The sequence below is a fragment of the Miniopterus schreibersii genome, assembly GCF_964146895.1.
Source record: "Miniopterus schreibersii genome assembly, chromosome: 4".
Taxonomy (NCBI): Eukaryota; Metazoa; Chordata; class Mammalia; order Chiroptera; family Miniopteridae; genus Miniopterus; species Miniopterus schreibersii.
The window spans coordinates 22,966,200-22,992,381 of NC_138105.1; the positions used below are offsets into that span (position 1 = coordinate 22,966,200).

The 26,182-nt window shown below is 37.2% G+C and overlaps 1 protein-coding gene and 1 pseudogene across 3 annotated transcripts in view; both read right to left on the reverse strand.

Moving 5' to 3' along the window:
- Window positions 1-470: 470 nt before the first annotated feature.
- The window catches only part of DDX46 (DEAD-box helicase 46), a 49,718-nt gene continuing 24,006 nt past the window's right edge, over window positions 471-26,182 (reverse strand). The window contains exons 14-23 of one of the 2 annotated variants that reach the window (XM_081137184.1): window positions 24,864-25,028; window positions 24,190-24,352; window positions 20,179-20,372; window positions 17,043-17,180; window positions 16,576-16,725; window positions 13,225-13,398; window positions 11,441-11,659; window positions 10,658-10,802; window positions 4,435-4,508; window positions 471-2,948 (exon numbers count right to left, since the gene is read on the reverse strand). In XM_081137184.1, the coding sequence (XP_080993310.1) occupies window positions 2,901-2,948; window positions 4,435-4,508; window positions 10,658-10,802; window positions 11,441-11,659; window positions 13,225-13,398; window positions 16,576-16,725; window positions 17,043-17,180; window positions 20,179-20,372; window positions 24,190-24,352; window positions 24,864-25,028 (1,470 nt within the window). In that variant the 3' untranslated portion in view covers window positions 471-2,900. Of the gene's footprint in view, window positions 2,949-4,434; window positions 4,509-10,657; window positions 10,803-11,440; window positions 11,660-13,217; window positions 13,399-16,575; window positions 16,726-17,042; window positions 17,181-20,178; window positions 20,373-24,189; window positions 24,353-24,863; window positions 25,029-26,182 lie in introns of both variants that reach the window. The other variant, XR_013998796.1, reaches the window with a different exon arrangement.
- LOC308557123 (large ribosomal subunit protein eL38 pseudogene) lies at window positions 18,078-18,273 on the reverse strand (annotated as a pseudogene). The gene has a single exon. The product of its transcript is annotated as a large ribosomal subunit protein eL38 pseudogene (transcript).

Consider the following 26,182-nt stretch of genomic DNA (forward strand, 5'->3'; position numbering starts at 1 on the left):
CTCCAACTCTTATTTAAAACTATGTACTAAAATGTGAAGAACTCATAGCTCCAGACTCAAATCTAAGAGGAAGAATATTCTCATGTACACATTGGGCTACCAACTCATAACTCCTGCCTGCTGAGAACTCAGCTTCCATCATCAGCTATAAAGCACAAAAGTGGAGCATTTTACTAAACATAAAGTACACCATTTTACCCTAGACTTCATTTCAACTACCATTTCTCCCCCAGTTCCTATCTTAAAAAAATATATAGCCTGGCTGGGTGCGGCTCAGTGGTTGAGCATCGATCTAGGATCCAGGAGATGGTGGCTCGATTCCTGGTCAGGGCACATGCCTGGGTCGCGGGCTCGATCCCCAGTCGGGGGTGTGCAGGAGGCAGCCGATCAATGACTCTCTCATCATTGATGTTTCAACTCTCTCTCTCCCTCTCCCTTCCTCTCTCTGAAATCAATAAAGATATGTTTAAAAATATATATGTTATCTGTCACTAAAGAACTTTAGATGATGGTTTCATAAAACAATGCAAGGCAGCATAGGGAAAAGAGCTCACAAATAACCAAGTAACAGATTTGGGGCTTGGATTTCTAGCTTGTGATTCTTAAGATGCTAATTTATTACTTAGAAGAGGACCCCACTGCTGGCTTCATGGGATTTGTAAATCCCAGGTATTCAAGAGCTGATTCTGCGCAAAGAAACAAACACACACCTCATTCCATGCCTGCTTCAAAAGAAGGATCGCAGGTGCACTGTGACTACCAGCTGAAGACCAATGTACACCAACAAGGCTAATAAGACATGAAATACATCAAATAATAAAGTGTTTTAAAGGAGCTGGAGAGAACTCAGCATTATCATTTAATTCTATACTTCAATTTCCATTCTAAGAGTGTCAATGTGGTAAAACACCAACTGGCACATGAACCTATTATTTCCCACAGCCTGTCTCTCTTATGCCAAATACAAATGCCATCAAAGACTAAGAGGCTTCTTCAGTAACATACTTTTGAATAGAATTGTATATTCTGAGTAGTAAATTGCCAGAATTTTAAAATAAATACAGAGCGCAATACTTTGCTCACATGACCACCAATGTAAACAAGTTCAGATAAACAGTGGAAAACATTTCAGCAAATTTTAGGAAAATGCAGACTGTAGCAACTTTATTTTATAAGGAATTTAGAAAACATGAGCAAATGTTGATATTGCATTAAAAAACAAATTAGTCTATACATCATTCAAATTTTAAAAATCAAAGAGTCGATGTGACACTAAAAAATGTAGTAAAAGAAATGTGTTTCATTTTAGAACAAAATACTATCAGTGGTTTATTACAACTAGATATACAAATGTAAAGGTAGTAATGCTAAAATGATGTAAAACAGTGAATCTCAAAGTGATCCAGCAGGCTAAAGGAGCACCAATTGTCACCAATGTGGGACTGCCACATATTCTATCAAAGAAAACAAACTACCACTAAGTAATAAAAATACGCAAATAAATAAATTGTGGGGGGGAAAGGAACCCACAATGCCTGGAATTTTAGAGTAAATCGTTTATTTGGTTCTGCTGTTACATATGTTTTGTCTGTTTTCCTCCAACAGTGGATATGTGAGGCATCTAAGAATATTTCCCAGTTATATCGTAGTTTTTCAGTAACAATACTACATTGCAGAAACAACGATCAATACTCCCTGTCACTTTAACCACTTAATTACTATTAAAATGATTTTTTTTAACAGTTATAGTATGCTTTCATTCTTTTCTAAAAACTCTAAGCAAGAATATTCAAAGGAACTGTTTCTTAATTTAAGAAATGTCTATTTAATTCCTGAAAAAAATTTTTTTCAAGAAATGACAATAATATGAAGTTCTAACATACCATGAGCATGAAAAAAAAAAAGGGCAATTCAATTATGACAATTTTAATTAAAATAGGAAATATATCTGAGGGCTCAAAAATGTAAGTTATGATTCCTTGTGAACTAAATTTCACTGAGATGCTTATGGCTAAGTTTAAAACATGGATATCATTATGTTTCAAAATTTTAAAGAAAATTCACAACCTACACAATAATCCTGAAGAAAACCAGATTAAAATTAGTAGGGTATTTATATGTACAGATGTATATGCAAATACTTTCAGGGGGAAAAGGAATCATATTAATATTTACAGGCTACAAATCACTTCTTTAAAATGAAGATTAGAAAAGTTAGTAGCTAGGTGTAGAGCCAGAGGTTGTGAGGGGAACCTAAAAGTAGTAAATACTAAAATTCTTTGCAGTGTAAAGAAATGCAAACGACTCTTATACTACAAATCTTTAATTTTACAAAACCAAAAAGTAATCCAACTATTGCCCATTTATGATGATAAAAATTGAAACAAAAATTCTGAACCCATTTTGTAAAAATTCTATAACATTCTTAAATCCAGTTCATAGTTCCACTGAGTTAAGTTAAGATTTAAGCTCAAGGGAGACACAAAAGTAGACAGAATTTTACCTTTTCCGAAGAGATGATCACAATTTCATTACAAGAGGATAAGGTGAATAGCCCCTGAGCAACTTGTGTACTTTATTAACTTCAATAGAAAGTCCAAATATTTCCTTTTTTTTTAAACTTCTGGAATACTATCCATGTATTTAAAATGTTGACATTTTTAAGCTTTACATTAAAGGACATCATACTCTGAAAACAGGCACAGGCCTGTCTTAACTATAGTTTGATAATTCTAGGGGTACTTACTGCAAGAAGATTTCTTTAGCAAATACTGGGTTCTTGTATTTAAAAAATCAGCAAGGCAGAATTTAAAAAATCTTAATTTACAATACATTGTAAACTGCACACAATTGCCACATGTATCACGACCAGCACAGGTAAAAAGTTCTTTCCAGATGTTTTATAAGACTTTGTATCTTCCTTTATTTGTTGGTTGGTATGAATTTTGCTATAAAAGAAAATAGGAGATACATGGTAAGAAAAAGCAAAAATAAACAAAAACTAAAAGAAACGTATTAACGAAATTCCCTTCACAAAGTTATAAAACTATCATATTTAAAATAAAAAATGTTAATATTATATGGAGAAAGAAAGAACTACCCAATAACTCATCATTTCTCTGTGTTCTCTCATCTACTCCTTGATGGCCATTTTGAACCAACTTAATGGTAGTGACATCAAGGTTTTTCCTATCCCTCCCTGGGGAAAGTCTTAAGTACTTGATTCAAAGGATGTTATTTTTCTTCCCTCCTGTTTTGTGTACCTTGCATCCGTTAAACCTTTTATCTTCCCCCAAAAGGATGTTCTGGAAGTGGAATTTTAGAAAAGCCCTCACCCAGCCAGCATGGCTCAGCGGTTGGGCATCAACCTAGGATCCAGGTGATCGCGGTTCGATTCCCAGTCAGGGGATCCCCAGTGGGGGGCATGCAGGAGGCAGCTGATCAATGACTCTCTCATCATTAATGTTTCTCTCTCTCTCCTTCTCCCTCTCCCTTACTCTCTGAAATCAATAAGATTTTTTTTTTAAAAAAAAGCCCTCAAAAACACATTCTTAGAGAAAGGATGAAGTTTCCTTTCACAGGGCCCTCATCCCAACGTACAAATTGTAGGAAGAGTTAACAAGCTTCAACTAATAGTAAAGACATGGGATAATATGTGCCTCCTTTGGAATGGTGGTCTATAAAAGGCGCTATTCCAAAATTAAATTAAGTCCTTACCTGAGTTTAAAAACACTGGCAACACCTATGCTGGCAAAAATGCAGAGAAACTAGAATTTTCATACAATACTGGAGGGGGCGTAAACTGGTATAACCACTTTGGGGAAGTATTCAGTAATACCAATTTAAAGCTAAACTACACACATACCCTATAATTAGCACTTCTACTTCAAGGTTTATACCCAAGGAAAAAAGCACACTAATATGTATCAAAGACATGGAATAAAATGTTTATAGAAGCATTATTCATAAAAACCAAAAATTAAAATAACCCCAAGATCCACTGTATATAAACTGGTATAGTCACACAATACTATATAGCCATGAAAAAGAATTACTACTGCTTCATGCAATGAGGACTGATTTCCTCAAAGTAATGTGGAGTGAAAGAAATGAGATACAAAGAGTACAGAGCATTTGATTCCACTTTACATGGATTTAAAAAATAGGCGAAACTAAACATCTATGATGTGAAAAGTCAGAATATTGTTACATTTGGGGGAGACAAATCATGACAAGGGGCATGAGAGAGAGTCTGGGAAGCTGGTAAATGTTCTGTATTTCTTGCTCTGGATAGTGATCACATCAGTGTGCTTGTTACCTTGTCAAAATTCATCGAGCTACATGTTTGTGATTTGTGTACTTTTTGTATTTATATTATAGTCTAATAAAACATTTATTAAAACAAGTCAGTCAGTCCTTGAGGTTTTCACTCACCAGCCGAATCAGTTCTTCTTTTATGAGCCTGGTGATTTCTGCCTTTGCTTTCTGCACGGCCAGTTCATTGGCACCTGGTGAGCAAGTGGAAAACATTATTTGTATTACTAGAATTACACTGTCGTGGAGAGCCACCAGGAATACTGTAGGTGACTTTCAGGAACATTGTGCTACCTGCCAAGATAGCCTTTCAATACCTGGTGAAACATCATCCACATTATGTAATGGCTGTCTATTGTTCTCAACACTTAGAGAGTTTCAACGTAAGCAATGAGGTCACATTACGTGAAGTGTCAAGAGTTCTTGGTATGTTGATTAAAGAGAACAAAGAAAAGATGATTAGCAGTTTATCCAAAAGAGAATAAGAAAAAATTAAAGGGAAATAGAACTTCCTTGGTTCAGTTATTCAACAAATATTTATTGGACATTTATTATGTTCTTTCAAGTCAACAAATGTTCAGAAAGGTATCATCTGAGCAAAGTCTTAAAGATGAATGGAGGCTTGACCAAGTTGAAGGAGAAGAGATGACGTGGAGAGTACTTTTCAAAGGAAATCACATTTGCAATGGTACAGATTAATAAAGGCATGCTGCCCTGGCCTGTGTGGCTCAGCTGGTTGAAGGTTGTACTGTGTACCAAAAGGTTGCCAATTCAATTTCCGGTCAGGGCACATGTCCAGGTTGTGGGTTTGGTCCCAGGTCAGGCTGTGTACAGGAGGCAACGGATCGATGTTTCTCTTTCACATTGATTTTTCTCTCTTTCCCTTCCTCTCCTTTCCCCTCTCTTTAAAATCAATAAAAACATATTAAAAAAGAAAAGAAAGGTAGGCTTAAATACTGAAGAGTAAAAGAAGTATATCGTGGTTGGAAAAAAGAGTAGGAAAGAACATAACAAGGTAGCCAAGTGGCTGGGGCAGGGTGGAGACATTCATTCACACAGTTATTAATTCAAGAAACATTAAGTACCTATCACGTATGATATACTGTGAGAGACTCATTATACGAGGAACTCCATGCTCTTTATAATCCTACAGGCCACTAGAAAAACAAACTTGTAAAGCTATTACAACAGGGTAAGTAGCTAGGAAGTAGTCTACCAGAATAACTATTAACTATCACTTCTACGTCCTGGCCGGTATGGCTTAGTTGGTTGGAGCATGGTCCCATACACCAAAAGATGGCAGATTCTATTCCTGGTCAGGGCACATACCCGAGTTGCAGGTTCGATCCCCCAATGGGGCTTATGCAGGAGGCAAGTGATTGATGTTTCTCTCTCACATTGATCTCTCTCTCTCTCTCTCAAAAAAAAGAATATATCACTTCTTCTAAGCAGCTTTCCCTGACTTCCAGGCAGTTAAGTGTTTTTTCTTCAGTGCTCTCACAGGATTGTGTTCATACCACCATGAAAGCACATTCTTTAGGTAGAATGTTTTAGGTAAAAAGCACATTTTTAGGATAAAATGTTTTTTCTGACTATGTGAATAGTAAAAAAGAGGTATACAGCCTAGGTGGTGTGGCTCAGTGGTTGGGCATCAACCCATGAACCTGGATGTCAAGGATCAATTCTCAGCCAGGGCACATGTCCAGGTTGTGGGCTCAGTACCCAAAAGGGGGCGTGCAGGAGGCAGCCAATTGATGAATCTATCTCATTATTGATGTTTCTATCTCTCTCCCCCTTTCCCTTCCTTTCTCTGAAAATCAAAAAAAATATTAAACAGAAACCAAAGGTACAAAGTAAGATGCTAAAAAGAGTTGAGCAGCAAGTAAAATAAGAAGTAATAAAGAAGATACTGGCCCAGCCAGGCATGGCTCAGCAGTTGAGAGTCGACCTAGGATCCAGGCAATCAGGGTTCGATTCCCTGTCAGGGCACATGCCCGGGTTGCAGGCTGCAGCCGATCAGTGGCTCTCTCATCATTGATGTTTCTATCTCTCTCTCTCCCTCTCCCTTCCTCTCTCTGAAATCAATAAAGATATATTAAAAAAAAAAAAAAAGATACTGAATCCAAGAACAGGTGTTATCAGCAGTGATGGTGGGTGAAATTCAATTCTGAGATTACTGTAGTTGAGGTGCTCAAGAGGCATCAGTTAGAAATGTCAGTAATGCCAATGGAAATACGAACCAGAGGGTCAGGAGAAAGGAAGATTAGAGAGTCATCAAGGGGATATGTGGAGAGATCAGAAGTCAGGGGACAGTAAGAGGAAAACAGCTGCACCAAAGAAGTAGACCAGAGATTAAGTTCTAGGAGTGACATGTCCAAGAATAACAGGAAGACTGGGGTTGCAATGTAGAGAACTACATTTTTATCATTCTATGTAAGAAAACCAAATGAGGAAAATAATTCACAAGATATGGGAAAATTGCCCCCTTATTACATGTGAATAAGCTTTTTGACCCCAAAGAGAAGAAAGGAAGAGTGAAGGGGAGAATGGGGAAGAAGAGGAGGCAGAGGGGGAGGAAAAAGAGGAGGCAGAGGGAGAAGAAACAGCTTAACAGGAAGGAAAGGGCCATGAGTATGGCTGTGAAGTCACAGCAACATATCTAAGTCCTAGAGCTCCACCAGCTACCGACCATGAGATTTTAAAACTGTGGATGCTGGAAGGGAAGAGAGAAAGATGAGAATGAACAAGGGTAGAATCAAGACCCAAGCCAAACTGAAAATTACAACCAAACTGAAATTCAGGAGGAAAATATGCTATATGGCAGGAGTTGGCATGAAGCTTGTTGATATTCTGTGCTATTTTTAAAAGGAAAACGACTCTCACCTAAACCCAAATGGAAGAGTAACTTTCCTATTTTAGTTAAAGCCTGACCATTTGGACCAGTTTAAATTTCTGACTTACATAGCTTCTTTAGGTAATAGGTTACATATGTTTATAAGCTGCCATGAAAAAGAGGCATTTCCTTTCATTGGTCCTAAAACAACTCTGGCTGCTTTTAAGGGATTCTCTACTAGTAAAAAGAGGGTCGCAAAACAGGCTATAAATTATACAGGGTGGCTAGGCATGTAAGTCCTTCCTGTTCTCCTTCCCGCTGCCTGGTGGGAGGCCTGGAGCTGCTGAGCCTTCAGAGCCTCCAAGGAGCCAGGCAGTGGGGTCCCTCCAATTACAGAACTAGAAACAGATGACACTAGGCTCCTTCCAACACCTGTTTTCATCCTATTAGTGTTCAGTTGATTTGGTTGGAGTTTAAAAACTAAAAGACCCTTTAAAATCTAATCATCTATAAAAATTTTAAAAATTTATACATTTTAATTACCAATTTCCAGCTTTTATTCAGCACCTATGTCTCTAGAATTTTCAAGATTCATTTTTGGAAAGGTTACCTTTTCACTGGGGGTTGTGGTGCTTAGATTATATTACACATTATTTCCTGAGCACAAGTTGACAGTGAAGAGAAGTGACCAGAACCAATGCAGGTGGATGGAAAAGTCAGCAAAAGCTGTGGGTTTTTCAGTTCACTTGGTAATATAGAAGGTGTGTTCTGATAAAGTTATACTTAAACTGAACTTTGATACATTCACTGTACTATATAAAACAAGCATAACTACTTTTAAATTAATAAATTACACAGAGGATCCTTTTTCAGAGCAGTCATGTCTCTGATTTACCTCTTTATAAGGCAGGTATTTACAATATTGGTTTTGCTTAAATAATACTCATGATATTCAAGCTGAGGCTAAAGGCTAACTCCATGTATACCAAAGGTTTTATCATCAGATTCCAATGGGTAACATTGTGTCTCCATCCTGCATGGTGGCCTAATGAACAAAGCAGTAAGGGTGACCTGTCCAGTTCAAAATGCAGAAAAATATTAGTGTAATTTTCTCCTTGAAGATCTGGGTGCCAGCAACCCCCATATTACTACACAATAAAAAAACGGTGTCACGTGATTTAGAAACACACTGAGTCACTGGCAGACCAAGTCTTTCAGGATACATAAAAGGGTGTCATTTAAAAATGTGACTTGAGAGTCACAATCGCAAACAAAAAAATGAAATATGCCTAGTTCTCAACCCACTTCCTTTGTATACCATTAAGAACATGTATGAACCTTATCATACAGTAATGGTAAAATGGCAATAACATGGAAAATATAAAGGCTGCATTTGAGTTTTGCCTTTGCCACAATTTATCACTATTAATTTTAATAAGTCCAATAATAAGAGTGACATTGTTGAAAATGGCAGAGCAAGGAACTCCAAAAGCCTGTTCCTCCACAAAAGCAGCAAATAAACTTGCAGAAACTATTAAAGTAAACTTTATCAGAACTCTGGAAACTAATCAAAAGTTTACAGCAACCAGGCAAGGACTTATTAAAAAACAAAGCAAAACAAAACAAACAGCTGAATCTTGGTAACAGAACTTTTCAGTGTTTAACTTACTCTGACCCCGTCAGACCATTTTTGGTCAGGAAACAGTTTCTATTTAGAGGTAAATGGGATGCACACTGCACATGTATTTCTCTTGTTGTAGTCTTTATACTAAGCAGCCACATAAAATCAACGTGAGGTCACCAATTAAAAGCAAAGTGACTAGGCACAGTACTAATTTACTTTCTGTGAAATTCTCTTTATTTTGGCCAGGAAAGAATCAAACCCTAAAAATAATTCCTAACATATAATTAAGTCATTTTAGTTAATATTTATTTCACTAAAATCTTTTTAACAATAAACTTTCAATGGATCTAAACAACCTTCCACTGATCTTCCTAACCACAAACTTTAGAGCTGAGCTATCCAATAAAGAAGCCACCAGCCATGTGGCTACTTAAACTTAATAAAAATTAAATATCATTTATGTCTTGGCCAGTGTGGCTCAGTTGGATAAGCATCACCCCATGCACCAAAAGTTCACCAGTTCGATTCCCTGTCAGTGCACATGCCCAGGTTGCAGGTTCAACCCCCAGTCAGAGTGCGGGCAGGAGGCAGCTAATCAATGTTTCTCTCTCAAATCAGTATTTCTCTCTCTCCCTCTCCCTCACCCTTCCTCTCTCTCTAAAAGTCAATAAAAACATTTTTTTAAAAAAAATTAAACATTTAAAATTTCTCAGTCATAATGGCCATATTTCAACCGCTCCATAGCTATCACAGTGAATTCTATTGGACAGTGCTGCTTTAGAGAGATCAAATGAACATGCCTGTCAAATATTTTGTGTCCTGAAGAAAAGTACCAATAGAGCTTAATCAGATGCATTATTCAGAAAACTTATCAAGTGTCTACCCATGTGCCAGGCACTGGGAATACAGAAGATAACAGTCACTACAGTCAAAGTCAATGCATTCTAAGAGACACACAAGTAAAAATATACTATAAATTCCATGTGATGAGTACTATGAAGAAAAACAAAGTAGGTAAAGAGCTACAACGGAGTGTAAAGTGGGATTAGGAAAGGCCTCCTTGTTAGAAATGATATGTGTGAATCAAAGAGACTGGTGTCTGAGTTTATACAAGATGTGGAAGCAGCTCCTTTGCAGCCATTTAAGCCCTTTAAGCACTAGGTATGCAGACTCTGGGCTTACACAGCACGTGAAGTAAACTTCCCCACAGCTCCAAAAATAGTATTCAACAAATATTTAGTTCATTAGAAATGAAATGGACCTGGCTGCTCCACTATAAAAGTCTGTGACAAAGACATTCAGACTAAATAAAAATAAAGGGAGGCAGATTGTCCTACCATGCAGCAGAATAACACATTAGGAAAATAAATCAAAATGAAAATGAAAACTATCTTGAATTCACACATTAATGCATGAAATAATGTTAAAAAGCAAACCAGATCACTCTCAGTTAATGCATTACTTACATCCTTTGAGTTATGGTATTAATTGTCCTTTTGTTATTTTTTTAAAGGTCTGCATGAACTTTTACGGGCATAATTTCAGAGGCAGTATTTGCTTAAACATTCATTAAATAGACTATTAATATAGTTGATTTACTTTCTAACCTAAACTTGGACCAGAATGTTCTATGCAACAGAAGTATAAACAGATTAATCCTTAAAAGAAAAGTCCTTTTCTTTCAAAGTGATTTTCAAATTTGACTGAATTGTCAAAACTGAGAGTCCCAAACACAGATCATTCACCTTTGTATGTATACTGAACTTCTAAATAAAGACCTCAAAGAACATAGAAACCATTTTTTATAGGTATTCCCTATTTTCTAGAACTGACTTCACATTCTATTATATCTACATCAACCTTGAAACAGAACCAACAGTACATACTTTCAATTGCCAAGTAAATTTTCCGCTCTCCTTCCTTGGGTTCCTTGCCAGGTGGGAAGTATGTTCCTCTGATTGTAATTGCAGCTTCAGAATACTCACTGATTCTCTGCAGAGCTTCCTTAGATGTAACTTTCCACCTAGCAGTCTATAAAAGAAAGGGTGAGGGGAAATCACTTCATAACAGGATTTAAAAGCTGAGTGCATTTGACAAAGAACAGGTTGTCTAAATCATATTATGGTCAATATTAAGATTAAAATTAACACCTTCATTATAAATTCATTTAAATCCCAACATACCTAGAACATATTCATAAAAATGAAATTTCTATTGTTGTCTCCCCCATCTAGATAAAAAGTAGCTATTAAAATGTTCATGGCGCCCAGCAGGCGCGGCTTAGGGGTTGAGCATTGACCTATGATCCAGGAGATCGCAGTTCGATTCCCAGTCAAGGAACGTGCCTAGGTTGTGGGCTCAATACCCAGTATGAGGCATGCAAGAGGCAGCTGATCAGTGACTCTCTCATTGTTAATGTTTCTCTCTCTCTCTCCTCCTCTCTCTGAAATCAATAAAGACATATTAAAAAAAAATGTTCATGGCACTTTGTAAAGTCTATGATTTTCTAACCACTATGCTGTACACCTGAATGTAAACTGTAATTTTAAAAAATTTAAGTAAAAATAAATAAATAAAATTAAATGTTCATGGATTTTAAAGAAGGGATTTTCACTCCTGAGAAGCAAAAGTTCCTACTCCACAATAAAATGTTTAAGCCTGTTACTTGCCTGTGGGAAGTCATTGATCTCTAATTCTTCCTCATATCTCTTAAAAGATTCATTCTGTCCACCATCCTGTCTCTCCTCTTCTTGTTTCTCCAAAGGCACATAATTGAGCTTGGCATTGATCTTTTCAGCAAGTTGCTCTGCAATGGTTTTTGCAGACACAGTGGGAGCCAGAATGGTGCCACCTCTGAGAATTGCATTGGTGGCCTGTTGCATCACATCCTGCAGTTAAAGAAGACCTACAGTCAAATCTCAAATGAGGGCAGAGACAAGATCAGGGATCCCACCAATTATTCTCTGGAAAGCCACTAACTAAAAGCATCTTTCTAGTATAAAGTCCTACCATATGGTATAATTTAGCAGTATATATTTTTTACTGATAGTTTGACATATCTCCCTTACTTTGATGAGAAAACTAAAGAACATTCAACTCTATATTAAAAGTTCTACTGGATCATAGCCCTGGCCAGTGGGGCTCAGTTTGTTGGAGCGTCGTCCCATACATCAAAAAGGTGGCAGGTTCGATTCCCAGTAAGGGCACATATCCAGGTTGCAGGTTCAATCCCCAGTAGGGACCCATGCAGGAGGCAACAGATAGATGTTCCTCTCTCACATAGATGTTTCTTTCTCTCTTCTTCTCTCTCTCTTTCCCTCCCTTCCTCTTTCTAAAATCAAAAAAAAAAAAAAAAAAAGTAAAGGTACAAAATATTGCATCAGTAGAAATAAATAATAAAAACTTTTTAAAGTTCTACTAGGTCATAGATAATTAGGTAACTCTTGATATTAAACATAGTACATTTCTAAAATCGTTTACATGTTTTGGGGTTCCCAGGAATTTCCTCTGAATTAGAATCTTTGTGTACTACCACCACTGAGTTCCTCCTAGGGTCCCCATGGTCCAATCCAATATTTAATCAATTATGGTACATGACTTACTCAAGACCTTTTAGTTTTTTTATTTGAACTTAATTTTATTATATGCCTAATATGAACAGAATTCTTCTGTGGGTAGTATATGACTCATACGTCAACATTTTCCAACAACAGTGAAAAGTTACAGCTATTTGATTTCTCTAATAAGGAGTTACTAGCAGTAAAAATCCCGGAAAATTTAGATACTGCATCCCTGTTTTCAGAAGTGGCACAGGCTTGGGGACAGTAAACACTTCATGATACCTCACTGGCTAAACAGATTCAGAGACCAGAGCCTGGTTGTGGCTGCCTCACTCAATCAGTCCACTAGTCTCTGGCTTGGTCATTCCAGCTTAGGTGCTACAGACCTAAACCTATATAGCCTACTAGACAGAGGGCATGCAGGTCCCCAAACTCTAAACAAAGGTAGCATGTGAAACATTTAACACATTTTTCTACTGTTTAAACTCATGTTAGTTTCAGTTATGTAATTAACTGGGTGTTTGTACTTCCAAGGAATTGTTTGTATGCCTCAAAATACACCCAATAAAAGTAGATCAAGAGAGAAAAAGAGTGTTATTTCTTTAAGATTCTGGTAAGATCAATCAGAATAGTACTTTATAAAATTCTCTATGGCTATCATGCTTAATAGTTAGGCCTTCCAGAATTGGCATTAAGACCTCAGTTAACCACACATTAGAGAAATCATCCAAATGCATTAATCAAAGAATTCTGTATTCAGAATGTTAAATTCTCACTAACTCAATGTCTAGTGGACCTGTTGTTCACTTGTGCCGACATAATTCCTAAAAAGCATTTAAATCAAAGAACTTATAGAAAGTTTTGACTAAATCTAGGAACAAATTACTTAATACCTGAGACTCAATGCCCAAATTCTTCTGAGCATTGATTCTAAGAGCCAATCTCTTCGCAATTTCTAATTTCTCAGCATTTCCTGCAGTTGGAGCAGGAACACTAGATGTTCCAGGAGCAGCCATATCCTTCACTCTCTTCTTTGAATTAAACATGCTTTCAATTTGCTCATCAATCTAAACAAAACAAAATAGAAAGGTTAGCAAAAATTGGATTAAAAATACCAACTTAGGTATATCTATAGAAACTAAAAAATATTTCTACCAGAAGTCTAGAATCAGTTTTACCTATATTAATTCAACCACACAGATCAACAGGAAAATATACAGCTATTGGTTAATGGCAACACTTTTCATTTTAAAAAATCAGTAGTCTATGGTGAAAAAAATAGAAAACAGATATAATGCTATATGAAGCACTTATGCAGACTCCTGAGTGGTCCAGAAGATACATCCCAGTTCAGCAAATAAGGAGTGTGTTGTGAACACAGAGCAGCCAACATGATGCATCTAAGATGCACCAGTGCTCAAGCCTTAAAGCCAAATTATACTGCAATGAAACAGGCTGGAAGAAGGGAGTAACTAAAGGCCAGTGGATAATTAAAAAAAAGAGTCAATGATTCTCGGGGGGAATGGTACAACCATGTTCCTAATATAAGGCTCCCAAAATTCTTTCAGACTCCTAAAATGCAACTGGATTTGCTTTAAAAACTGGGTGACAGAATCAGAAAAGATAGCTTTACTGCTTTATTCCTTTGAGCTAAGAAAGGAAAGAAATGAAAGTCGGTTTTCCCATCAAAGCAAAAGCAACGCTGAAAGACTCCGCTCTCCAGAATCAGAAGATTCCTACTGCAACTGTGTAATTCTCAGGTTTGCCACAGCTACCTAATAAACTACTTTCACTTCCTCTTTGCTCTTTCTAGGATCACCTGCTCCAAGAAAAGGCCTCTGCCACACTGTGAGGACACACAGGCAGAGTCATAAAGAATGGAAGCATTCTGCCAATCAAAGTGAGCCATCTTGGAAGATGGTCCACACCACTGCAGCCTGGGACAACAGCTTGACTGCAACCTCCTAAGACCCTAAGCCAGAACTACCTGGATAAACTGCTCCTGATTTCCAGACCCTCAGGAACTGTGAGATAATAAATGTTTATTGTGTTAACCTACTAACTTCTGGATATATTTGTTACACCATGACAGATAACTAAAACACTGACTTAACTGAATTTTAAGCCAGTCTGATAAACTATAAATAAGTGGCCTGGGGTTAACAGGAGACCTGAGTTCTGGTACTGGCTGTGCTTAACAGTCACTGTGGTCGTGGACTAAATAGTTTTCTGGGCCTCAATTTCCTCAAATGACAAGAACAGAATGAATTCCTCATTTCCATAACTGTGTTCTAAGCTAAGGTTTAACAGGGTACATCAAAAAACGTTAAATGATCAGAGATCAAATATGTTGGAGAATTTCTGGGTTAAGCAAAGTTAAACAAGCTTTTTTTTTTTTAAATCCTCACCTGAGAATATTTTTTCCATTGCTTTTCAGAGAGGGGGGTGGGGGAGGGACAGAGAGAGAGAGGATTGGTTGCTTCCAGCACATGCCGGGAATCGAGCCTGCAACCGAGGTACGCGCGCCCTTGGCTGGAATCAAACCTGGGACCTTTCAGTCCGTGGGCGGACACTCTAACCACTGAGCAAAACCAGCCAGGGCTAAACAAGTTTCTTTAATTAAGGACTTATCACATCCTTTGATATTTTAATGCCACTACTAGTGGTATATACTAGGCAGATTTTCCAAAATTCTTTTATAATGAAAACGTTTTCTCAGATATCCCTTCATTCCCTTTATGAGTGAAACATAACATAGCAGTCTGAAAAACCTATTTAAAAAAATCATCTTCTAAAGCTCAAGGTCCTGGGGAGTTAGGGTTCCAAAGAATCCTCTGTGAAACCTTCAACCTGTTAAGTCCTCATGATCTCCACTCACTGGGTCACAAATAATTCCATAAGCTAAGAACATAGACTTTAAAGTAGAATGCATAGAGGCCCCAACTCATTCCCATAATAGCTAATATAAACTTGAAAAGGTTACTATTTGTTTACACCTCAGTATCCTCAATTATAAAATGGGAATACTCTTGGAATTGAATACTCCAATTATAAAACGGGAACCTACTTCATATGGCTATTACAAAGAAGTAAACAAAATAATCTCTGTATAGCACTTGGCATAGTTCATGGCACTTAGTAGCACTCAGTCAATGTTGACTATTATTAATAAGGACGTTCTATAACAATTAAATTTTAAAAGAACAATATTAGTACCAATGTTGCTAAACATGGGGAGCTGGGCACTCTGACAAACCACTACAGTGAGTGATGTTGGTGGACAATCTGACAATGCTTTAAGACCAAACTGGAGATACTTATTGGATTAGCAATTCCTTTTATACTCATCCTCAGGACTGAATCTGATGAATGTGCAAGGATGAGCACTATAGTTTATAACAGTACAGTATATTCCAAATAATATACAGAAACAACCCATATATTCAAAATACGGGTTTGACTCATTAAACAGTACAATAGCCATCTAATAGAATATTATATAGCCATCAAGAATAATGTATGCCCCGGCCAGTTTGCTCAGTGGTTAGAGCATCAGCCCTCAGACAGGTCTTGGGTTGGATTCCCAGTCAAGGGCATGTACCTCATTTGCAGGTTAGACCCCCAGCCCTGGTTGGGGCTTGTGCAGGATGCAACTAATCGATGCCTCTCTCTCACATCAATGTTTCTTTCTCCACCTCCCTCCTCCCTCCCTTCCACTCCCTCTAAAAATCAATGGAGAAAATACCCTGTTGAGGATTTAAAAAAAAAAAAAAAAAAGAATAATGTGAGAGAGCCCTGGCTGGGTAGTTCAGTTGCTTGGATCATCAACCCGTACACCAAAAGGTTGTGGGTTTGATTCCCAGTCAGGGCACACACCTAGGTTTCGAGTTCAATCCCCAGTCAGTGCATGCAAGAGGCAACCCATCAATGTTTCTCTCTCTCCCTTTCTTTTCCTCTCTCTCTGAAAATTAATAAAAACATATCCTCAGTGAGGATAAAAAAAGAAGAATGTTACAGTGAATGTACTAAAATGCAAGGATTTCAACATAAGACTGTTATTGCAAAAAGCAGTATGATCTCATTTTTATGAAAATACATAAATACAAGCACATGTGGATATACGTACAACATAAGAAAGGGTTGGGAAGGGTACAATCCAAGGTTTCCAGTAATTAGCTATCTCAACAAGTATGAAAGGAAAAACTGTTTCAATGGGCAAGAATGAGACTTAGAACAATACTTACATCAACTGCAGCATCCTCATCATCTGAATCTTGCAGACCAAGAGCTGCTTTTTGTAACTTCTTCCTCTCATTAGCCAAAGCTTGTTCTGTTTCATCAAACTTGAATCCCTTACCAGAGAACCCACTACTCTTTTTAATTATTTTCCCTTCCTTTCAAGGAAGAAAAAAAAAGTTAATTTCATAGTTAAAAACTTTAATGTTCAGGAATTTACAGCAATTTAATATCTTTTAAGGTGCAGTACCACAATTTAACAAAAACATTTCATCTAGCCTGAGAGAGAAAAATAAGATCCTTAGGTAAACTACTCAAAATACTAAGTTAAAGCAAAAGGATTTTATTTTCACTCTTCTTTTCCCCTCTAAAGAGATAAATGAAAATAATCCTTTCAAGATTTACAAGTACCGTATTAAATATTCAAAGTTTAGAACACAATGATTTGCATAAAAATGGGAGTTAAAAAACTCACAGCTTTCTGTTGATCTTTGAAATCACTCCAAAGTTTCTCTAGATCTGCAGGCACTGCAGTCCCCGACAATTCAAGAGCTTTAATAATGTCACCAGCATAGCGAGCTTGATCTTCTGTGATAAAAGTATATGCGTAACCCTAAGGCATGGTGACAAAGTGAAACTATTAGAAACTAACAAGATGAATCCTACTTGGATCACAAATAAAGATAAAATCTAAACCACCCAATAAACCCTCTAAGACTAACTCCATCACTAAAGTTTAAAAACCATTAAAAAGTCCTACTAAGTTGTTTAATGATTCAAAGTGAAATATCTAAGTTTAATATCTAAAAATAAAATGAGCAAAACCAGAAAATTTCTAATTTCTTATGCATAAATAGAAATACGTGATTTTACATAAACGCACAATTGCATTTTCATACATATTTTCTTTAATATAGTATTTTCCTTCCCTTTTTTCCTTACATTCCCTTTCTCCACTACTGCACCACTCTACCCCAGCTAACCCGTATCAGCTTCCTAGAATGTAACTTCCCACATAATTTTAAGGCCAATAATGTTCTTATATACAAAAACAAGCTGTTTTTAAAATTTATTTTTGTAACCATCTTATAAAAATAAAAGTCAGCAATAATTACCTCCCTGGGATTCTCTAAAGCCTAAGACTCCACATGTCCTAGCAGCTTTTTGGTTCAGGCAAGAGAAAGACTATAAAGTTAAAGTACAGAAATAGCAAACCACAGATTGCCATCTTTACAAAATACTTTGTCCCTGCCAGTGAACTGTTTAAATTTTAAAACATGGTTTAATATTTTATTTCAGGAATATCTAATCACCAGATTTGACTCATGGTCTATTTCTCTACTGCCCATGAGCTAAGAATGGTATTATGTTTTTAAGATTATGTACACATGTATATACACAAACACACACGTACGTGACAGAGACCATACGTGGCCCCAAATGATACAATTTTTTTTTTTTTTTAAAGAATTTTTAACATTTTAATACAGTTCAGATTAGCATATCTGGTTCATTTCAGCTCCTTCACTGCCAATCCTGGGGGCAGGGACTGCTTCAGTTTCTTTGCCTTCTCTTTGTCCGTGATGACCAAGGTATAAAGTTATCTGCTGCATCAAACTTTAAACTTCACATTATCCTCATTTTTCTTGATCTTGATTCCTGGCTGTAAGCAGGAAGTTCTTGATTTCTTTAATTTTGAGAGGCATGACTACAAATAATGGACAGCGTATGGCCAGCACCTCAAATTACCCCCCTATTCCCCACATACTGCCCTCAAGAGTGTCAAAAGAGCCTGGCCGGGCATGGCTCAGCAGCTGAGCATCGACCTAGGATCCAGGAGATCGGGGTTCGATTCCCAGTCAGGGCACATGCCCTGGTTGCGGGCTCGATCCCCAAGCAGGGGCATGCAGGAGGCAGCCGATCAATGACTCTCATCAGTGATGTTTCTATCTCTCTCTCTCCCTCTCCTTTCCTCTCTCTGAAATCAATAAAGATATATTAAAAAAAAAAGAAAAGTGTGTCAAAGACAGTCAAAAGGCTACAATTTCTACTACCTGGCCCTTTACACAAATGGTTTCCCAAATCCACAGAATAACTCAGGTTAAAAGAATAAATGCCATCTATTAGATGTGTAACCTTGCGAAAGTAACTTAACTTCTATGTGCCTAAACTTTTCTCATCTATTCAATGAGATAGTATTATCCACCTCAAAGAGAAGTTGTGCAATCACATAAGTGCCCAAATTGCCAGCCTTCATTATTTACACATTCTTGTAGTCTACTTACTATACTCAAGCACACTTTGGCACAGAGTTCTTTACTATCATCAATAAACCTACTTTTGCCCATCCCCGTATTTAACCTATTGCTATCAACATTATTATTGCTTCAGTATGCAGAAATGATTAGGGTTGGAATATCAACCATACCATCATCAATGTTTCCAATAGTAAAATATTCTGCTCCTTCAAAAACAATGAATTTTTAAAAAAAGAAAAACAAAAAAAGGAAAAGAAAACAATGAAAGAAAAACAAACAAACAAAAAGAGTGAAGTAGACCTATATATTTAGTGGAATACATGAGTCAAACAAGTGATATGTATGTGTACTGGTGGGGGAGACAACAACATGGGTGATAAGTGTGGGTATGAGTATATTTTATGATCCCACATTTTTTTAAAAAAAGCAATGAAAGGCCCAGCCAGTGTGACTCAGTGGTTGAGCATCGACCTATGATCCAGGAGACTGAGGTTCAATTCCTGGTCAGGGCACATGCCTGGATTTTGGGCTAGATCCCCAGCAGGGGGCATGCAAGAAGTGGCTGATCAATGCCTCTCTCATCACTGATGTTTCTATCTCTCTCTCCCTCTCCCTTCTCCTCTCTGAAATCAATAAAAATATATATTAAAAAGAAAAAAGCAATGAAAGATTCTGAACTATATACATGGATGTATATAGAAATCTTTAGGCAGAGAAAAAAATCCTAAAAGAGGACACAAATGGTTAATCACCTAACTACATAGAACAGCTTGCTACTGGTAATTTTCAAAATAAGTAGACATGTATAATTTTAACAGTACTTAGACATACATATATATATAAATGATGAACACCTCAACTATTCCTCACACTTCGATGATTGAGGATTTTTTTCTTTTTAAAAAAATTTTTTTAATTGATTTTGAGAGAGAGAAGGGAGAAGAGAAACATCAATGTGACAGCGGAACATCAATCGGCTGCCTCCTGCATTCCCCTTACCGGGGATCAAGCCCGAAACCCAAGCATGTGCCCTGACTGGGAACTGAACTGCCAACTGATGATACCCGACCGAGCCACACTGGCCAGGGCTGATTGGGGTTTTTTGTTTTTGTTTTAAATATATTTTTATTGATTTCAGAGAGAGAAGGGAGAGAGAAACATAATGATGAGTCACTGATCAGCTACGACTTTGATCTCCTGGATCATAGGTTGATGCTCAACCGCTGATCTATGCCAGCCAGGCTGATTGAGGATTTTTTAAAATGTCCCCATAACTCCAACTACTTACTCAAAATAGTAAAGAAACACTTAGATTTTAAATTAAAAAAAAATCAACTTTAAAATTTTGTTTACTTTGTTGCCTGCTCTTCCAGTCCGTCCTGCTCTGTGCACATAATCTTCATAATGGTTAGGGCAGCTGTAATTTACTACAAGAATCAGATGTTTCACATCTAGACCTCGGGCAGCAACAGAAGTGGCCACAAGAAGTTTGCAGGTGCCATTCTTAAAATCATTTATGATGCTATCTCTGTCATATTGATCAATACCTGCAAGTAAATTACACATAAGAGTTGTAAAAACATGTTCAAATTAAACTTTCCACTTCCTCTGACACTCAGAGAAAGAAGTTAAACAAGGAGTAAAGAACAAATCCAACTTACATGGACCACAAGTCCAACAACTACAATATAGAAAATATTAAGGCAATTTAATGGCAAGATCAAAGGCTACTACTATTAATTCATTTATGAATCTTCCAAATCTATTCTTCATTGCCCCTTCTTGTATATAGAAGGCTTATAACTACAGAAGCCCAATCTCAGAATCACTACCATAAACTTGTTTAGGGAGCAAAAGAAGACAAGTACATTCAAACTACATTGACAGGATGTAGATCTTTCTCCTTCTATAGGTTTTATAGAGCCTTGCTACTCAGTTTTGTCCAAGGATCAGAAGCAGCATCACATGGGAGCTTATCAGAAATGCAGAATCTCAGATCCTACCCCCAAATTACTGAATCAGATTCTGCATTTTAACAAGATATTTGGGTAATTACATATGCACTTTAAAGTTTGAGGTGCAGTGGTAAAACTTACCTAATAGAATCTCTTAAACATGTTACCCAAAGAGCCACAGACTAAGTAACAAAGCAGAGCATAAAATGTCAAAATGTTCTTTTACAAGATGCCCAGGCCACATATAATTTGATGATGAGTTACCCAGGCATCTCCAGAAATTAGAGAAGGGAATGGAATAAATTCTCAAACCTTGAAACTGTATTTTTGCAGCAGGAGATACTCTAAGATTTCATACAAAATCTAATTTTAACATACACAGAATATTTAGCATCTACATATTTACTAATATTAATTTATATTACCTAAAAGTTTTAAAATTTATTTACTGATTTTAGAGAGAGCAAAAGGAAAAGAGACAGAAAGAGAAACATCAATTTGTTGTTCCACTCATTTATGCATTCGTTGGTTTACTCTTATATGTGCCGATCAGGGACCGGACCTATAACCTTGGCATATTGGGACAACACTTTAACCAACTGAGCTACCCAGCCAGGGCTAAAATTTTAAATGTACTCTCCAAACACTGAATTAAAGAAAGTATTTGGATCTTATGTCAAAGAAACTAGGATCCAACACTGCACCCAAAAATATCATTAAAAAAATTAATGGAATCGATATCAATATAAATTTAACTTTATAATTAAAAGATACCAAAACTTTTACTTTAGCCTGAGGTATCTTGAATACTAACTCAACTGTGCATATTTTATTCCATGGAAGTAAATATAATGTGCTAATTAAAGTATATGGGATGCCTGCCCAGCAACCATTAAGCCTCTTCTTATTTAAACATAATCCCAATTTTGCTCACATATCCATCCATCCAACACATGGTCATGTGTATCAAACCAGGGATGAGCCTAATTCTGTCTTAGGAGGTGAATTATGATTAGTGCTAAGCCAGCCCTTCTTAAACTTTCTGTGTTCAAGCTACCTCTGCACTCTGAAAATTAATAAGGACTAGCCCTGGTCAGTGTGGCTCAGTTGGCTGGAGCAACGTGCCATACACCAAAAGGTTGTGGGTTCAATTCCCAGTCAGGGCACATACCTACGCTGCAGGTTCAGTCCCTGGTCAGGGCAAGTACAGGAGGCAACCAATCAATGTTTCTCTCTTTCTCTCTCTCACCCACTCTCTAAAAATCAATGAAAATGTCCTCACATGAGGATTAAAAATTAATTAACTAGGACCAGGCCCAGAGAGATTTAGATTATTGGTCTTTATCACTGTATTTTTAAAATTTTTTTATTGATTTTTAGTGAAAGAAAGGGAGAGGGGGAGAGAGAGAAACATAGATGTGAGAAACATCGATCGGCTGCCTCCTGTACACCCTCTACCTGCGATCAAGGCCACAACATGGGCATGTGCCCTGACTAGGAATTGAACCAGCAACCTTTTGGTGCCAAAGCTCGACATTTATTTTTTTCTATCAATATTTAATGCATTCGAAACTAGAACTGAGGACATTGAAAAATACTTATTAACTTTTGAAAAGAACAATAAAGCAAATGTATGTCAAAATAAAGAACATTTTTGTGAAAAATAACTTAAAACAGTAACATAATTTATTGAGAGGCATGGAATTGTTTTATAATTTTGCAAATTTCTTTCTTTCTTTTTTAATGTTTTTATTGATTTTACAGAGGGAGGAAGGAAGAGGGAGAGAAACATCGACTAGCTAACTCTCATATGCATCCAACCAGGGATCAAACCCGAAACCTAGGTATGTGCCCAGATGAGGAATTGAACCAGTGACCCTTCAATACATGGGATGACTAAACCAACTGAGCCACACCGGCCAGGGCACAAATTTCTTTAATGTCTGGCTTAACAGAAGATAGTTGAAGTCTTATATCTACTGTACTCAATCTGTTCCTATATAGCATGCCATGCAGCCACTAGAACACTACACTATACACCCATGAGAGAATGAAAAAGGCAAATAACATGGTGGGGCTATTATGGAAATACTCTTGACTTCATAAACCCCCTGAAAGTGTCAGAGATCCTCAGGTGTCCCAGGACAATCGAGCAATCGTTTAAGAACCATTAATCATTCATTCCCCTGCCTATGAATGATTTCGGCATAAGCATGTGATACAATTCTGACCCAAGAGACAAAAGTAGTACAGAGATTTATGGGAAACATTTCCTCACTTATGTAAAAAATACAATTTCTACTAATGTAGAAGCTCTTTTTGGACCAACTCTCCTGCAAATATCAACTATGAATTCTGGACAAAATATAAAGAACTACCTGAAGGCACCAGAGAGTAACTAAAAGCAGGCAGAAACTGGAAAAGAGTTGATATGTAGAGGAATGTAATGATACTGGCTGAGTTTACAGGATTTTATTTAGTTTAGTTTAAACTTGGGGTTGGGGGAAGCCTGGGCAGCCAGGTACAGAAGTTAAAGCCTGAGTAGAAATATAGTGTTACTGACAAGAAGAAACAAGAAAGAATTCAGGACAAACTCAGGATCAGAAAAGAGGGGATAAACCCCAGAAAAAAAAGAGCAACCATACTCAATAATGCATAAAAATGCTGCCCAATGCCCTAGCCAGTTTGGCTCATTGGTTAGAGCGTCAGCCCTCGGACTGAAGGGTCCCGAGTTTGATTCCAGCCAAGGGCACGTACCTCGGTCACAGGCTCGATCCCCAGCCCTGGTCGGGGCCCGTGTAGGAGGCAACCAATCGATGTTTCTCTCCCTCCTTCCCTCTCTCTTTTTCCCTCTCCCCCCATTCCACTCTCTCTCCCTTCCACTCTCTCTGAAAAGCAATGGAAAAAAAAGTATCCTCTGGTGAGGATTTGAAAAAAATTAAAAAAAAAAAGAATGCTGCCCATTACAATAAAGACTGAGTTTGGAATATGGGTCTGACCAAGTTGATGTCCTGTTTAAAAAACAAAATTCCCACATGTAAATCGCAATATATTTAACAATACTGATAGTATGAAGAAATTAAAACGTTACTTTAAAATTTCAATTAAGCTCTAACATGAATCATGAAAATCTCTAACACGATACAGTGAATAAAAATGTAACATGAATCAGAAATTTTTAATTTCAATTCCTCCTTAGCCATTTGATTAATGGCTAGAGAATTTGGCCAAACCAATGTATTGTCTTATTTTACCTCAAAGATGGATTTATAATAATAGTGCTGTTGTGATTAAAGTGAGATAGATGATATAAAATTTAGTTCTAAATTAAGAGTACAAAGTAAATATTACCATTCAGAACAACACAGTACTTGGCCAAGTATTTAGCAGAAATGTGATTAAACATTACCTCCATGAAGAGACATGCAAGGATAAGATGCTCTCATTAAATCTTTCAGAAGACCATCAGCATGTTCCTGTTTATCCACAAATATAATGACAGATCCAGATTCCTGATAATGGCCCAGAAGCTCAAGTAACTTCAAGAATTTCTTTTCCTCTTCAATCACAATCTGAAAACACCAAATTGTACCAAGTTAATGGAAAAACACACAAATACATCTCTTAAACAAAAATACTTGTTTTGTGGCAAAAGGATAAATGACAACAGCTTGCTAAGTCATTAGGAAGGATTAGAAAAATTTTGATTTGAATTAGTAAACCAATAAAACAAAAAAATTTGTAACTTTCAGATAGTAAGAGGCTTGCAAGTGTGGACAAAGGATTATCTGTTCTCTCTGACTCTTAACTTCTCATCCTATTAACCAAAGAATAAGATAATTATGTGACACTTCTACCCACCAGTCCACCACTTCTGGTAGAAGAAACTGTAAGAGCATCTCGAACAGTCAGTTCTACGGAAAACACATATTCAAGTGTATCTGGTAAAATATTAAAAGGCTGCAGTTGATGTATGCTGTTCAAGTTTAGAATAATCTGCCTACATCACACACTGTGATCCCAAAGGATCACACACTGCCTAGGCATCCAGGGAACTGGGGATTTCCTAAGGATTGTACCCACCACTTGCTGCTCCACATCTGAGCAAACCACACTCCTGCCTCCAACCTGCACTTCAATGGGTTTACTCAGGATTCTGCGAGCCAAAGCCTCCATAGCTCTGGGGAAAGTAGCTGAAAACATAACGGTCTGTCGATCAGGACGGACGTTATCCACAATACGCATGACCTGAGAAAACATTATAAATCAAAATGGTGAGTGTGGTCCCCCAAAATCATGATGTTAAAACCAAGTAGAGGATAAAAAATAATAATAATAAAAATTTAAAAAACAACAACAAACAAGTAGAGGAACTTTTGAGAACATCTATTCAGTGACTTTCAAACTTTTTACCTTAGAATTCTACATTTGATTTTACCCCATAATTTGCTCATCTCACAGTTTCCCTTTCTCAAGAAATGGCAATTCTAGTCATCCACATGTTTAGGCCAAAAATCTAGGAGCCATCTTTGACTACCCTCTGTCTTACTTATTACACACCCAATCCACCACCAAATTCAGTAGTCTCAATCTTCAAACTGTATATAGGATGCAATTCTCCACTTAATGTCACTGTTTACCTTCATTTATTCAACACATATTTACTGAGCAACCATTATGTGCCAGGCATTTTTCTAAGCATTTGAAATAGGCAATGAAAATAGACAAAAACTTGTCTTCGTGGAGCTTATATTCTAATAGGGTAGACAGGTAAATATAGTAAGTGTCAAATGATGATAGAACTACCGAAGAAAACAGAACAATGAATATGGACATGTGGCTGATGGGGTGGAAGACAGGCACGAATTACCGCAGTGTCTATAGAGCCCTGGAGGAATCAAGATGTCCTAGACCTCTTGTAATGACTGGTATAAACAAAACAAAAAAAAAACAGCCCTGGCCGGTGTGGCTCAATTGGTTGGAGCATCATCCGTGCACCAAAGGGTCACAAGGTTTGATTCCCTGTAAGAGCACATGCATAGGTTTCAAGGTTCCATCCCTGGTCGGGGTATGTTGAGGAGACAACCAATCAATGTTCCTCTCTCTCTCCTTCCCCCCTCCCTTCCACTTTCTCTAAAAATTAATGGAAAAAAATATCCTCAGGTTCAATTCTGGTCAGGGCACATGGCCAGGTTTCGGGCTCGATCCCCAGTAGGGGGCGTGCAGAAGGCAGCCGATCAATGACTCTCATCATTGATGTTTCTCTCTCCCTCTCCCTTCCTCTTTCTGAAATCAATAAAAACATAATAAAAAACAAACAAGAAACAGGTAAATTTTATGGTATATAATTAGACCACAACAGAGCTCTTTATAAAAGATTACAATGATCTTACTAATTGGTG